General features: G+C 41.1%; 1 protein-coding gene across 2 annotated transcripts in view; it reads left to right on the top strand.

Moving 5' to 3' along the window:
• The window catches only part of LOC135215303 (myotubularin-related protein 14-like), a gene marked incomplete at its 5' end in the record, with an annotated part of 79581 nt that overhangs the window by 40396 nt on the left and 23676 nt on the right, over window positions 1–15509 (top strand). Inside the window, 1 exon segment of one of the 2 annotated variants that reach the window (XM_064249862.1) lies at window positions 11100–11976. Within the exon segment in view, the coding sequence (XP_064105932.1) occupies window positions 11100–11156 (57 nt within the window). The 3' untranslated portion in view covers window positions 11157–11976. 2 annotated transcript variants of the gene reach the window in all.

Here is a 15509-nt window from a genome sequence, read left to right as displayed (position 1 = left end):
GGGTTTTCGAGTATTTCCTTCGCAAGAGAGAATCGCAAAAGGTTTGCGGATAGTCTCTCTCTTCTTAAGGAAGGAACATACATCGGCGAGGGAATGGTTGAGCCTTCTAGGGACCCTTTCCTCGCTCGAACAGTTCTTCCCACTAGGAAGACTTCATTTACGTCCGCTTCAATTCTTCCTCAAGAAGTCTTGGAGTTGGAAAACTGGACAACTTTCGGACGTCTTTCCCATTCCAGTGGAGATAAGATCGCACCTGGAATGGTGGTTGCCCCCTCTGGAAGAGAACAAAGGGATCTCTCTAGGACACAGAACCCAGACCTACCTGTTTGTACTCCGACGCGTCGGAGAAAGGTTGGGGAGCAACATTAGGCTCGAAGGAGTGTCAGGCACCTGGGAACCAGCACAGGTGACTTGGCACATAAACTGCAAAGAGCTCTTCGCCGTGCATCTGGCTTTGAAGAGTCTAGAACCTCTGGTGTCGAACAAAGTAGTGCAAGTAAACGTGGACAACACCACCGCACTTGCCTACATTCGAAAACAGGGAGGGACTCACGTCCTCGTTCCTTTACGAACTGACGGAGAGACCTTTTTGCTTTGGACGTCTCACAGGAACATCTCCCTTCTGACAAGGTTCGTGCAGGGAGTAAAGAATGTGAGGGCGGACAGACTCAGCAGGAGGAACCAGGTCTTCATACAGAGTGGACCCTACACGAGGAAGTGTGTCAAGATCTCTGGTCTCTGTGGGGGACACCTCATGTGGATCTCTTCGCCACATTCATTTCCAAAAGGCTGGCAGTCTTTGCTCGGTCGCGGAAGATCCAAGAGCTCTTATGGTAGACGCCTTCCTGCTAGATTGGTCTCGAGTAGACGTATATGCTTTTCCTCCATTCAAAATCCTGGGATTAGTAATGAAAAGTTTGTGGCGTCTAAAGGAGACGAGGATGACATTGATAGCCCCCTTTTGGCCGGCCCAAGATTGGTTCACGGAGGTGGTAGAGTGGATCGTAGACTTTCCAAGATCCCTACCAAGAAGGACGGATCTTCTCAGACAACCACACTTCAAGAAGGTACCATCAAAAACCTCCCCGCTCTCGCTCTGACTGCCTTTCGACTATCGAAAGACTCGTCAGAGCGAGAGGGTTTTCTCGCGAAGTGGCAAGCGCGATCGCGAGAGCACGCAGAACCTCCACTACAAAGTATATCAATCGAAAGTGGGAGGTTTTAGAAGGTGGTGTAGATCTAAGAAGTTGTCCTCCTCCCACTACCTCTATAGCGGAAATTGCTGATTTCCTTCTATTCCTGAGAGAGCAATCTCATCTAGCTGTATCCACAATAAAGGGATACAGAAGTATGCTCTCGGCTGTCTTCAGGAATAGAGGATTAGATCTGGCAGATAATAAAGATCTCCACGATCTCATAAGGTCATTTGAGACTTCAAAGTCGAAGGAAACCGGTCCCTCCGAACTGGAACCTAGACGTGGTCCTCAAGTTTCTTTCATCTTTGAAAGATTCGAACCTCCTCATCTGGCTTCGTTTCGAGACATCACCAGAAAATGCCTATTCCTATTATCTTTAGCTACGGCAAAGAGAGTTAGTGAATTACATGCTCTGCAAGATAAAGTAGGTTTCAAGGGAGACTCAGCTATTTGCTCGTTTAAGACACTGTTTTTAGCTAAGAATGAGAATCCCTCGAATCCCTGGCCTAAGTCATTTGAAGTCAAAGGCATATCGAGTCTCGTAGGAAGAGAAGCAGAAAGATCTCTATGCCCTGTAAGAGCTCTAAAGTTTTACATTCAGAGAAAGCATCAGATGGGAGGCTCTAGACAAGGTCTTTGGTGCGCGGTAAAAGGACCCCACAAGACTGATGTCCAAGAATGCTCTGGCATTCTTTGTGAGGAACGTCATTACAGACGCGCATAAGGTCTGTTCTGACGAACAGTTACGACTGTTGAGAGTTAAAGCTCATGAAGTGAGAGCAGTAGCGACGTCTCTCTCGTTTCATAAGAATATGTCGCTTAAAAACATCATAGATACGACATTTTGGAGATGCAACTCAGTATTGCATCTCATTACTTGAAAGACGTTCGTGTGACATATGAGAAGTGTTTTTCTCTAGGTCCTTTCGTATCGGCGGATACGATTCTGGGTACGGGAGCCGACACCAATCCTTAAAAGTATATACTTTTCTTCTTTTTGGATATGGTCTGGAGTCTCTTCGAACAATGGAGGACTTGGTTTAGCACGGGCGGCCGTCTATGTTGTTCAGTAAGAGAATCTTGTCATATCTAATTAGATGAGTATAATTTTTTTTAGAAATTATGTATGTGCGTAGTGGTTTTGAGTTACGGTTGTTGTGACGAGTTCGGGGATAACTCGGAACAATCCTTAGTTCTACATATGGTTAGGATCAGGTGGGGGTCGGGATTGGTTGTGTGCTCCTTCATAAGGTGTATTGTTCATATAAGTGGATCAGCACCCATTGACAAAGTCCTTTCAGGCTCTGCCGAGTAAGCGGATAAGACCCCATCGGCAGACCCACAAGAACTCTTGGCCATAGATCATATATCTCGCTAAAGTTTCTTGAGGTGATGCAGACTACTGGGCAAACACCCACGAAGTCTACCACCTATCAGGTAGGAACCAAGGTTTTATTTATACCTACAACATATGTTGTTTACCTGTCTATTCCATATAGTAGCTGTCTCTTACCCTCCACCGAAAGGTGCCAATCAGCTATGTATATATCTGACAGGTAAGTTGATTGTATGAAAATGATATTGTTATGTTACAATAAAGTTTCATACATACTTACCTGGCAGATATATACAATTAAAGGCCCACCCAGCCTCCCCGCAGGAGACAGGTGGAAGAGAGAAAATATGATAGAAAACGGGGATGGTTCCTAGTCCTGCCGCCCAGGGCAGGCCGGTAGATCACCTGACCTACCTGTAGCGAGTGGCGCGAAATTTGAATTTCTGTCGGGGACGACGGAGTCTTAGCTATGTATATATCTGCCAGGTAAGTATGTATGAAACTTTATTGTAACATAACAATATCATTTTTGCCAGTCCTAGACAAAGAAACACAATCAGTCACAAGCATTTCAAACGGCTCTTTCATCTGCAATCGCAACACAGGTGGACTTGCACACACTGATACTTTCCCCTCTTACAGTCTTCACACGTGACAGCCACATCCATACAAATCTTATTGAACCCAGGGGTATACAATCTTTCACTCATGCATTCCCACAACTTATTTTTCCCCATATGCCCAAACCGATCATGCACCAACAAACATACTCACAGCTGACTCAACAGAAAACACCGGCACATAAATTTCCCTGTCATACACCCCTTCCTGGTGTAAAAAGTACACTGTTTTTACACACCACAAACTGTTTAGCAACCCTCTTATATACATCCAACTCGCATGGCCAATCTCCCACGCGCACTCCCCCAAAACACATTGTCGCAATATACTTATCTCCAGGCGCTTATCTTCCATTTGCTCGATCTCTTCCTCACTCAACAGATCATTCTCACTCCTAGCAATATCAATCATACCCACAAAATTCGCTACAATTACATCACTATCTTGAATCCAAGCTACTTGTCTGCCCCCCTTTCTAAGAATTCCATTTCCTATATCTATGCTTATATCATGGATCCTCAAAAAGTCTATCCCTATCAAAAAGCAAGATGGCATATCATTTTCTCCTATAACTATAAAGTTATGTATTACTTCATGATCTGCTAACCTAACCTTTAACCGTACCTCTTCCCATACTAAAACACTTCCTTGTCCTAACCCATGTATTCTTACACTTGTACACTGCCTTTTCACTTCCCAATCGCATCTTTCAAGTTCATTCACCACTAACCCACTCACCAAGGAAACTTTGCCCATGTCAACCAAACCACAGTACTCGCTATCATTTATTCTGACAAACGTCACCCTTTTCCCTCGAGTCCCATGCATACACACATTCACTGCCACGTCCACCTGGTTATCCACATCACAATCCTCCTCACCACATTCATCCTCTGTCAATTTCCCATTTCCACAACTCTGACTCAAATCCCCTTCACAGTCCCTTTTTGTAACCAACCAATTACAACTACGTTCCCTGCACCGAATCATTAAAACCCCATGTTCATTACCTGTACTCGCCCTTCTTCGATACTCAACCGGTCTCTCCCATCCAAAATACAAAAACACTTTTATTCCAAACAACTCTGCTACTGCTGACAACAATTCATGCAACATTTCTCCTTCCCCACCTTGTTCCTCCGCATATATCACTTCCTTCTGCACATCACTTAACTTCACTCGCAACTCATTCGCACTACCGGGTACCTCTTAACCAGACCCATACCTTCCAAGTCTTTCAATGCTGAAAACAAACATTCACACACTGTCATTCCCTTCAAACCTCTCTTTTACAACTAACCCCTCAGGTACCATATTCGGATCCCAGTCACTTTTCACGACACCACTTCCCTTACCATGCATCCTAGACATCATATCAGCAATTACATTTTTACTCCACGGTACATATTCTAAGCTAAAATCAAACTCGCTCAAATCCTCAATCATCCTTGCGATCCTAGCATTCACACTTTCCTTCTTGATCATTTACACTAACGGCCGATGGTCCGTCCTTATGACAAATTTTACCCCATTCAAAACCCTTTCAATGCTTTCACACAAAACCTTATTGCCGCAAACTCCTTCTCAACCACCGAATACTTCAGCTTTTCTTTATTAAAAGCTTTACTCACATACACAATCACTCTCAATTGTCCCTCCCCATTCACCTCTTGCATCTACACCAAGCATCCTCCCATGCTAAACTTCCTCGCATCAGCATACAACTCAAGCTTACCCATCTCCTCACTATAGTCTGGAAGAGCCAAGGTAACATCTCTAGCAGCCTCCTCTTTCAATCTCTCAAATGCTCCTACCATTCGCTCATCCAATCTCAGCTTAGTACAATTTTTCTTCCCATTCATTCAGTCAATGGCTTCCCTATACCCAAACAATCCCTAACAAACTTCCTCCCGAGCTCAATCAATCCCAAAAAACCCTTTAACTCCCGCACGGTCCGGGGACATGGAAACTCCTTTACTTTTTCCACAAACTTTTCACTCTTCTTCATGCCACTTGCACTCACCTTATGACCAAGAAATTTTGCTTCCCCAGCCAACCACGTACACTTCTCCAGCTTCACTTTCACTCCAACCTCTTCCAACTGTTCTAACACCTTCTCAAGCAGTTCCTTATTCTCCTCAACAGTCTCACTTGCAATCAAAATGTCATCTATAAACACAGTCACCTTCCTTCTATCAAAACTAGCCAAAACTACATTCATTGCCTTCTGGAAGGCAGCAGGCATGTTACCCAATCCAAAACTTAACCTCTTGAATTGATAATGACAGCTACCACTCTAAAACGTCGTAACATGCCTGCTCCCTTGCTCAAGAGGCATCTGGTTAACCCCTTACCAGATCTAATTTCGTGAACACACTCATCCCATGCATTTTATACACACAATCAGACACCACATTCATCGGGATTAGCTCCTTCACAGTCACTTCATTCACCTTCCTGTTATCCACACACATCCTCAAACTCCCATCAGTCTTATGTAGTGGGACTACAGTAGGGCCTCAATAATTGCGGGGGATAGGGCCCAGAACCCCCCATGATAAGTGAATACCCGTGTTATCCTGGTACCCCCTAAAAAATTGCTAAAAACTGCCTACTTTAATAGTTAACCCACCCAAGACCACTATTCCCATGTTTATAACTGCCTACTTTAGTTCAAACACCAAATATGTCCTCAACTACGACCTTAAACTAAATTCAAGGTAGTTTCAAAGTTATTTTACAACATTTGCCTTAAAAATATATGTGGTAGGTATACGTGCTACTGTACATATGTAGCCTACTATAGCCTATGGATTACAGCTAGAAGCCTACATATGCATGCTCATGTGGGCCTCTTTTCTTTACAACACATGTTAATATATTACACGTAATAACCTTCATCTGACGTTTCGGCTTCTTTCCCGTAAAAGTAAAAGAATTGGGGCTTTTGGATGCCACATAATTAACTCTTTTATATGGGTACAATTTAAAGAATGCAGCGAACACCGCTTCAATAACAACATACGTAAACAATTCGTGGGTAGGCCAGTGTTGCCAAATGGGAATGGCAATTTCTTGCTAGATTTTGCTCCATAAGTGCTAAAAAATTCACATCATACACAACAATGCCACCGAGCCAATTTAAACCGATTGCTCTCTTTTTCGATTCAAACATGTTTCTAACATACACAGTGTACTTGTACATTACGTTACATGATTCCTAATAATTTCGAAACCTATTCTGTTCAATTCCTGAAAATGGTTTTGCAAGATTTTGTTCTTTTTCTTACATGATATATCAAACATAGTAGAATAAAAGAAATATTAAACTTAACATTACAAAGTTTGGATGTCAAAATATGTATGCTAAATGTATTTGAAAACAAATGCAAGTTTTCCTGCCAAATGCTAGATTGAAAATTTTCTTGCTAATTACCTCAATAAAATGAAAGCTAGCATTAAAAATGCAAAATTGGTAACACTGGACTCAACAGATCAGTGTTAGTAGTACAAATGATAGTTATTGTATCATTAAAAATATCAAAATAAATGAAGTCGCAAAGCCGATTCTATTCATGTTTTTCTAAACACGTAGCCTAAAAGGAAAACTTTGTTTCATCGCTGCCACAAACCCCTGACAATGCAGAGTACATTATAATCATTGTACACTATTATTTACTACCAGAATAACGTATATTCCAAACATTACTACTACCTTGACTAGTATCCATAATTTGATTTTCATATACATACGTACATTTTCTCAGCTGGCTGGCTTTGCATAGATAAAAGTTGATTTCACCGATATGAAATTATTCCACGAATAGCCTTTTTATCATGAAGATATGACGATAATATATAAGGTAAAAAATGGTTTTACGTATTTCGTTTACGCTTCGTTGCAGAGAGAGAGAGAGAGAATTTCGTTTACGCTTCATTAGAGAGAGAGAGAGAGAGAGAGAGAGACTGTTGCCTGATTTGGTTGTAACATTGACAAGATATCCATTAGCAAAAGTTGAATTATAGTTGTGCATTGAGAATAATGATCATTTTAATAAAACTGTTGTTTACTGTCTAATCATATTCCATGTATTATTACCATATTATAGTATTATGATATGAACATAGCGATCTACCATTTGCATTCTGGTTTTGTTTACATTCTTAAAATAATCTAGGATGTCGTTTTACCAATATCATCACTGTTTTTAGTTGCCGAATGGAACTTAATTCAGAGATATGTCTATAATATATATATAAGGTGAGAATAGTTTTATTACCTTTATTGTCAGTTAATATCATAATGTCGAGTAGTTTCATGTATGTTGGTGATTATCGGACCGCGGCCGAGGCTTAGCCTACCGATAAACATTGCATACGCAACACGTTTGTCCCACGATGCTGCGATTCATACCAGTGATATAGCATGAGAAGCGGTCCAAGAAAAAACCTGTGAATGACTGATTCCGTGATTACTGATATGCGATTGAGCGGTGCCCCACTGTATGGGACTACTATTCCAAGCACTCTCGCTCCTCTCTATCACTCCTACTCTCTCAAGTTCCTCACACTGTTCCTCAATCTTTCGGGCAATAGGCGCAGAAAAGTGTCGGGGACACTGATATAAGGGGTATCGTCTTTCAAAACTATCTTGAACTCTGGAAGCTTAGATCCCCTAAAATCCTCGTCACCATGACTCGGTGCACCCCGCCTATCCCACAACATCTGCATCAACCGCTCCCTCACGTCATTACAAACATTTTCATCCACCTCAATTCTTTCTTTCAACTCTTCATACTTCCACTCATCTTTCAACCCCACACAATCACCCTCACGTATACCCCGCACTTGGTTTTTCCCAACACACTGCAATGAGGCTACAAAAACCCGAGGATTCTCCAAATCTAAAATCCTGTTGTACACATGCACGCTTGCTCTTACCAACTTGTTCGCATCCACACCCTCAACCACATATGCACACTTGTCACCTTTGACAATCCCAAGATTATTGGGCCATGCAACTTTCATGCTATTTTATACTCTTTCGCAACCAACGGCACTCCCTACCATATTTTACTGCTTACCCTTCCATCCCTATCCAAGTACAACTCTCCACATGCATTCCCCTTCCTATGCAATTTAACCATATTCATGCTTGGACATACCACCATCCCACCCTTCTTCAGGAACATGTACCCTAACAACATATCATACTTATCACTCATTCCCTCGATCGCATAAAAATTACTTTCATCCATCACCACCCCTTCGATTTCTACATTTTCACGCAACATTCCCACCACAGGCACACCTAAATTTCCTATTCCTCGTACCTCCCCTTTACATTTCCTAATTTCACAGTCACTCCGCAACTTCGTCACATCCATTCTTAAAAAGAACACTGACACTGCACCCAGTATCAATCAAAGCAACCAAACACACCCCTTTGCACCTCACTTTTACACTCATACATTCATGAGCTCTTCCTCCAAACCCTTTTTCATGCAACAATCCATCACGCACATGCATCACTTACTGCCCGCACACCAGAGGACCCACCCAACTGAATCCCCTTTGTACCTAGCTTCCCCAATTCCCAACCTGACTCCTCCTCTTTCGCCTACACACACTCGCCACATGACCTTCCATTCCACATTCAACACATTTCGGCCGCTGTTCTATACACATCCTAGCATAATGCCCATTCTTCCTGCAATTACTGCAAACCTCGGGCACACAGGTACCCCGACATCCACTTGCTATATACCCTACTTGCCCACACCTGTAACATTTAATATCCTTATCTTTCTTACACTCACTCACCAAATGCCCCGTTTGCCCACACCTGAAGCATGCTCCCAACGCCCACCGACATGCATTCTTCTTGTATCCTAGCTTTCCACATCTGTAACACTGCTGCTCTCATTCATGACTAACTGACCCTGCTCTTCTAACGTTTGCACTCCAATCTCTCTTACGTTACTTGCTCTAATGCTCCTAACAACCACTCGTTCTGCCATTCGCCTTGGCCCTTCTAAAACTGCCTCCCTATAGCTCCTAAACTCAACACTAACACTTCTACTGTCTTTCATACACCTATCTAACTCTTAATCCTCTACTATTTCCAAAATGGTGTTCCACGTCAACCTTTCATTCGTCCATCGCATTTTCTCCTTACGTTTCAGATTTACAAACTCATACACACTCAGGCACAGTCGCCAACAACTTCCTCACTAACTCTTTACACTCATTTATCCCTTGGTCCCCAAACATTTTCCTAGCTAATATTTCCAACCTGCACACACATCGACAACTACTCACCAACATTCATTCTTACCTCATCAAAACCATGTTTTCTCCTATATCTAACACTACTCTTTATCCTCTTCGCCTGTTCCACAATCCTGGCTTTCACACACTCATAAGGCACATTCCCCACACTCATCATTACCCCATACATACTCAACAAAAATCCTGTCAAAAAGCTACCCAACTCTCTTGCCCAGACACTCTGTTATCCTCATACTTAGCCACACAATACTTCTCATATTCCTTAAAAAAAGTCCCCTACGTCCCTACTACCATATTCCTCGTATTGTGCATATCATGGTACCTCTCATATACGCAGCCTTTCATACTTCCTGCTCACTCTCACTTTCGCTACTTCCATTCTGATCCCTCTTAACCTCGTCCGAATACAACGAATCAACTTCCATAATAACATCCATGCTCTTGATTACGCTCTTCTTACCCTTCTTCTTTTTACCTACCTGTTTCTGCTCACCACTATCTAAATCACTCTCAGCCCTTTCCCCAGTGTATTTAGTCCTAGTCTCATCCTGTCCGTCATCCTTACTAGCCTTCTTTCCCTTAGTCCTCTTCTTTTCCTCAGCCCCCTTCTTATTCTTGTCCTCCGGTTTATCCTTATCCTGTGTCTTTCCCTTCTTTCCCTTACCTATCACAACCAAATCACCTTCGTCACTCGTTGTCTCATCCACTCGCTCTTCCACTTTGTTTACCACTCGTGGCCCATCACAAGACCCAGTAGGCCTACCTCCTACAGCTCCCTCTCCCATGAACCCCTTCATCATCTCCAAATTTTTCATCCATTTTCTCAACCATTCTCTCTTTCACTCCTTTCACTTCTTTCATTTCCACTTTCACACTCCTTAGCATTCCTCTTATTTCCTCTAACTCGCTCTTCAGCTCCTCTCACACTACCCTCAACCTCACATTCTCCACTTCCAATCGTCCTCTCACTTCTCTCTCCAACCTCAAGTCCTCCTTCAGCCTCTCCACCACACTCAGTCCTTCCATCCCAAATTTTCTCACCACTCATACACACTAGCCTAGACCAGTCATCCTGCAGCTGCCACACCAGTAGTCCCTATTCGGGCACCAAAAATTTCTGTGGCGGAATCAAAGCTAAGTGAAAAAAGCAAGCAAACTCTCCACAGTTACGTTAATCGTACCAGCTGACCAAATTTCCCACAGCCACACTATCCCCTTTACGTTACTTTTTACCTACAGGACAATTGGTTTAACGATATACCGGACACACAAAACACAAACACGTACCCACCTCAGACTCCAGATACTCAGAGCTAGGCTGTGCTGTCCGGGAGCACGACAGTTCGCCGCCGCCAGTTCGCCGCGAACCATTTCACCGCCAATATAAAAGCTGGCAAACATGCACAGGATATATTAAATGAGGAATAGGATAATAGGAAAGTATAGCCTAAAGATAATTCATAACGTTACTATTATTATCATTATTGGTATTATTATAATTTTCTGAATGAAAAAGCCAAATTTGCCTCAATGAAGAAGCTTACGAAGCTTATACAGCATCTCAGAGATCAAAGGAGGCAAACTACCACAAGTTGGGTTAGTGTGGTCAAACAGTTTGCCAAAATGAGTAAAGTACCAAATTATATTCCTTGCAGTTTCTCGACCGTATCTCAGAGATCAAACGAGGCAAACTACCACAAGGTGAGTTATAGAAAATTGTGTAGTATATAAGTACCGCACGAACCAAGAGTCGTCACTTAAAGTTTTCATTGCTCTGTGCTCTGTTCTTCAATGTTCCAAAGCCATAATGCCGCCTGTTTTGTCCGTTCGTGGAAAGGAGAAATTCGTTGACAACGGCACGACATACGTTTTTGATAAGGTTTCAAAAGACGGCGTAACGCAGTTCTGGCGTTGTGATCGACGTTCTTCCTGCAAGGCGCGTATTCATGTTCACCAAGGAAGAATAACCAAGCGTATTGGTGCCCATACACACCTCGGAGACGCAGCCAACGTTGAAGTGATGACAGCCCTGACGGACTTGAGAAATCGTGCCGTTCAAACGCAAGACCAAACCGCACAAGTGATAGCCTCGGCCACCGAAAATTTATCGCAAGCTGGACAAGGTGCTCTGCCGAACATGCCCAACTTGAAACGGATGGTATAGAGGAAAAGAGGTGCTACCCTGGCCGCCCCTCCGAACCCACTTTCGTTAGCCGACCTCGCCATACCTCTGGAGTACACGCACTATGAAAAGCATCCTTGTGTTTTTGAGACACTGAAATTGAAGGACTCTTGGCTGGAAATCTTCCCCCTTGACATCGCCCCCGATATGAACTTTTAAATGAGAGAATCGAAACTATCGTGAATAATTATCGTAATAGAGATAACATGGACTATCTATGAGGACTAGCACACAACTTCTGAAGAGAGAGCACGATCTGTGGAGTATCAGTTTTTGCATCTGTGCAGTATCAGTAATCAGTTTTTGTACATAAGTTTCTTCAATATAGGTATCATTTGTTATTGCATATAATCTAATGTATCATACGGTATGAATCATGTTTTAGATATTATATAGTGTTCAAATGAGGTTTCATGATTAAATTTTTCAAAATCTTTCTTTATTTTTGCCTATTTTTGCCTTTGATCTCTGAGATGCGGTCGAGTGAAAAAACTGCGAGGATTACTTTATTCATTTGGCAAACTGTCTGACCACGCTAACCCAACTTGTGGTAGTTTGCCTCCTTTAATCTCTGAATAGATGCGGTCGAGTAAAAAACTGTATAAGCTTTGTATTAGCTGCTTCATTTTGAGGCAAATTTGGTTTTTTTCATCGACAAAATGATGATAATACTAGCTTGCTAAATTATCAATCTCTAGGCTATACATTCCTATTATCCTATTCTTAACCCTCTTACGCGGAAGCGGTAAAAAAAAAATTCTCCCGTGTGCCGGAGGTGTTTCAGAGTGAGCGCGGAAGCGGAAAAAATATTTTTTTCAAAAAATCACCGCGCTTAGTTTTCAAGATTAAGAGTTCATTTTTGGCTCCTTTTTTTGTCTTTGGCTTAAGTTTAGTATGCAACCATCAGAAATGAAAAAATTATCATTATCATATATAAATAATGCGATATATGATAGCGCAAAAACGAAATTTCATATATAATTGTATTCAAATCGTGCTGTACGCAAAACTGTTAAAGGTAACAAGTTACTTTTTTTTCGTTGTAATTTACACTAAATTGCGATCATTTTGGTATATAACACATTGTAAAACGATAAAAGCAACACAGAAAATATTATCACAAAATAATGTATGAATTCGTAACGCGCGGACGTAAAATATTTTTTTCAAAAATTCACCATAAATCTAAATATTGTCCTAGAGACTTTCAATTTCTTTCAAAATGAAGACAAATGATCGAATATTACTATACTGTAAGAGTATTAGCTTACAGTTGCAGTTTTCGACCATATCTGATGAGTTAAAGTTGACCGAATGTCGAATTTTTTTAATATTTTTTATATGCAATTATTTCGGAAATAAGAAAAGTTACAACCTTCAAATATTTTTCGTTTTATTCTACATGAAATTGTGCACATTTTCATATAAACTCTCTGAAATGCCTAATATGAAACTGAGCAAATATTCCGAGAATGGTACGTACGCATTTCGGAGATTTGTGACGGAGAATCCGCGCGCGGAGGGAAGGAAAGATTTTTTTTAAAATTCACCATAAATCTAAATATTTTGCTAGAGACTAAGAATTTGTTTCAAGATGAAGATAAATGACTGAATATTACTAGACTGTAAGAGTTTTAGCTTAACAATTGCGTTTTTCGACCATTTCGGTAGTCAAAGTTGACCGAACGTGGTTTTTTTTCTATTTATCGTGATTTATATGCAAATATTTCAAAAATGAGAAAAGCTACAACCTTCAATTATTTTTTGTCGTACTCTACATGAAATTGCGCACATTTTCATATATAAAACTTTATGTAACGGCTAATTTAAAATGGTGCAAACATTACCACAATTGCACGTATGATTTTTTCGGAAGTTACCGCGCGGACGTAAAGAAAATTTTATTTTTTTCATAAATTCACCATAAATCGAAATATTGTGCTAGAGACTTCCAATTTGTTGCAAAATGAAGGTAAATGCTTGAATATTACTAGAATATAAGCGTTTTAGCTTACAATTGCGTTTTTTGACCATTTCGGTAGAGTCAAAGTTGACCGAAGGTTGAAATTTTGGCAATTATTGTTATATGAAAATATCTCAAAACTGATAAAAGCTACAACCATGGGTTGTTTTTAGTTGTATTGTGCATGAAATTGCACACATTTCCATATATAAAACTTTATATAACGGCTAATTTTAAAATGGTGCAAACATTACCACAATCGCATGTATGATTTTTTCCGGAAGAGTTACCGCGCGGACGTATGGAAAAAGTTTTTTCATAAATTCACCATAAATCGAAATATTGTGCTAGAGACTTCCAGTTTGTTGCAAAATTAAGGTAAATGATTGAATATTACTAAAATATGAGAGTTTTAGCTTACAATTGCATTTTTTGACCATTTCGGTAGAGTCAAAGTTGACCAAAGGTTGAAATTTTGGCAATTATCGTTATTTATATGAAAATATCTCAAAACTGATAAAAGCTACAATCATGAGTATTTTATTGTTGTATTTTACATAAAAATCCACACATTTTCATATATAATACTTCATGTAACGGCTAATTTAAAATGGTACAAAAATTATGTCGAAGTGACGAAATAATTTCAGAGATGTCACAGATACTTTTTAGTGCGGCAAGAAAGAAATTCGCGCTTGCGCGCCTGCGTAACGATTGTAAACAAAACAACACCTTGATCCGTGAACTCCCAGCATCCCCCAAGGCGCGTGATTCAAAAGTTTTAGGCTGGTAGGCCTATAAGTATTTTTCCGCGAATTTAAAAAAAAAACTTTTGTAAGTCGACGTAAAATACGTCCAGTCGGCACACGGGAGACAAAAAATGTCGACATAAAATACGTCCAGTCGGCGTAAGAGGGTTAATTTAATATATCCTGTGCATGTTTGCCAGCTTTTACACTGGTGGCGAAATGGTTCGCAGCGAACTGGCACGCGGCGAACTGTGTGGCGAACTTTCGCAGGGCGTACTGGCAGCGGCGAACTGTCGTAGACCCGTGCTGTCCGCTGGATTTAGGCTAGCTGAGACACAACCACCGCCGATAATCACAACACAAACCAACCAACCAAGAACCACAACCCCACAACAACTTACCAAACCGACAATCACAGAGCAGACAAACACCAACAGCTCGAAGTAACACACAACCACACGACTCGCCAACACCAACACTGCTCCAGCCGCCACTCACAGACACCTAAATGCACTACCAACCTCTTCAACTTCACCACAACCAGACAGACACATGCATAACAACTTCATAACACCAATATCAATCAAATAACACAACATCAACTGGCCACCAACAGATAACTGCAGCCCAAACCAACTCTACACCTTCAATGAACACCTTACTTCTTTCGACTCCTGTAACACACTCCTGCCACTGATATACACAACAGAGCGCCACAACAGACATGCATACGACCGCCATTCAATCACTCCCACTTATTCTTCCACCAATCTCTCTCTCTCTCTCCTCTCCTCTCTCTCCCTTGATACTTCATCACATCTCTCTCTCTCTCTCTCTCTCTCTCTCTCTCTCTCTCTCTCTCTCTCTCTCTCTCTCTCTCTCTCTCTCTCTGTGACGTTGTCAAATATAAACTACCGTCATTACTCCTCCATACTTTATTAATACGTTTTTCCTTTACAGTATATAGCTTAATAATAACCATATTTAACAAAATAAATAAAGGAATAAAGCATTTCACAAAAAAATTTAACATAAAGATGAACAAAAACATACATTACTGTATGTACATAAAAGTAGGAACAATTTGCATAAAATAAATAAAAGACGGGAATTTCACAATACAGTGGGCCCCCGTATTCGCGTTCTCCAGATTCGTGGACTCACACATTCG

Source organism: Macrobrachium nipponense, chromosome 5, assembly GCF_015104395.2.
Source record: "Macrobrachium nipponense isolate FS-2020 chromosome 5, ASM1510439v2, whole genome shotgun sequence".
Lineage (NCBI taxonomy): Eukaryota > Metazoa > Arthropoda > Malacostraca > Decapoda > Palaemonidae > Macrobrachium > Macrobrachium nipponense.
This window is presented reverse-complemented; position numbering and strand designations above follow the sequence as displayed.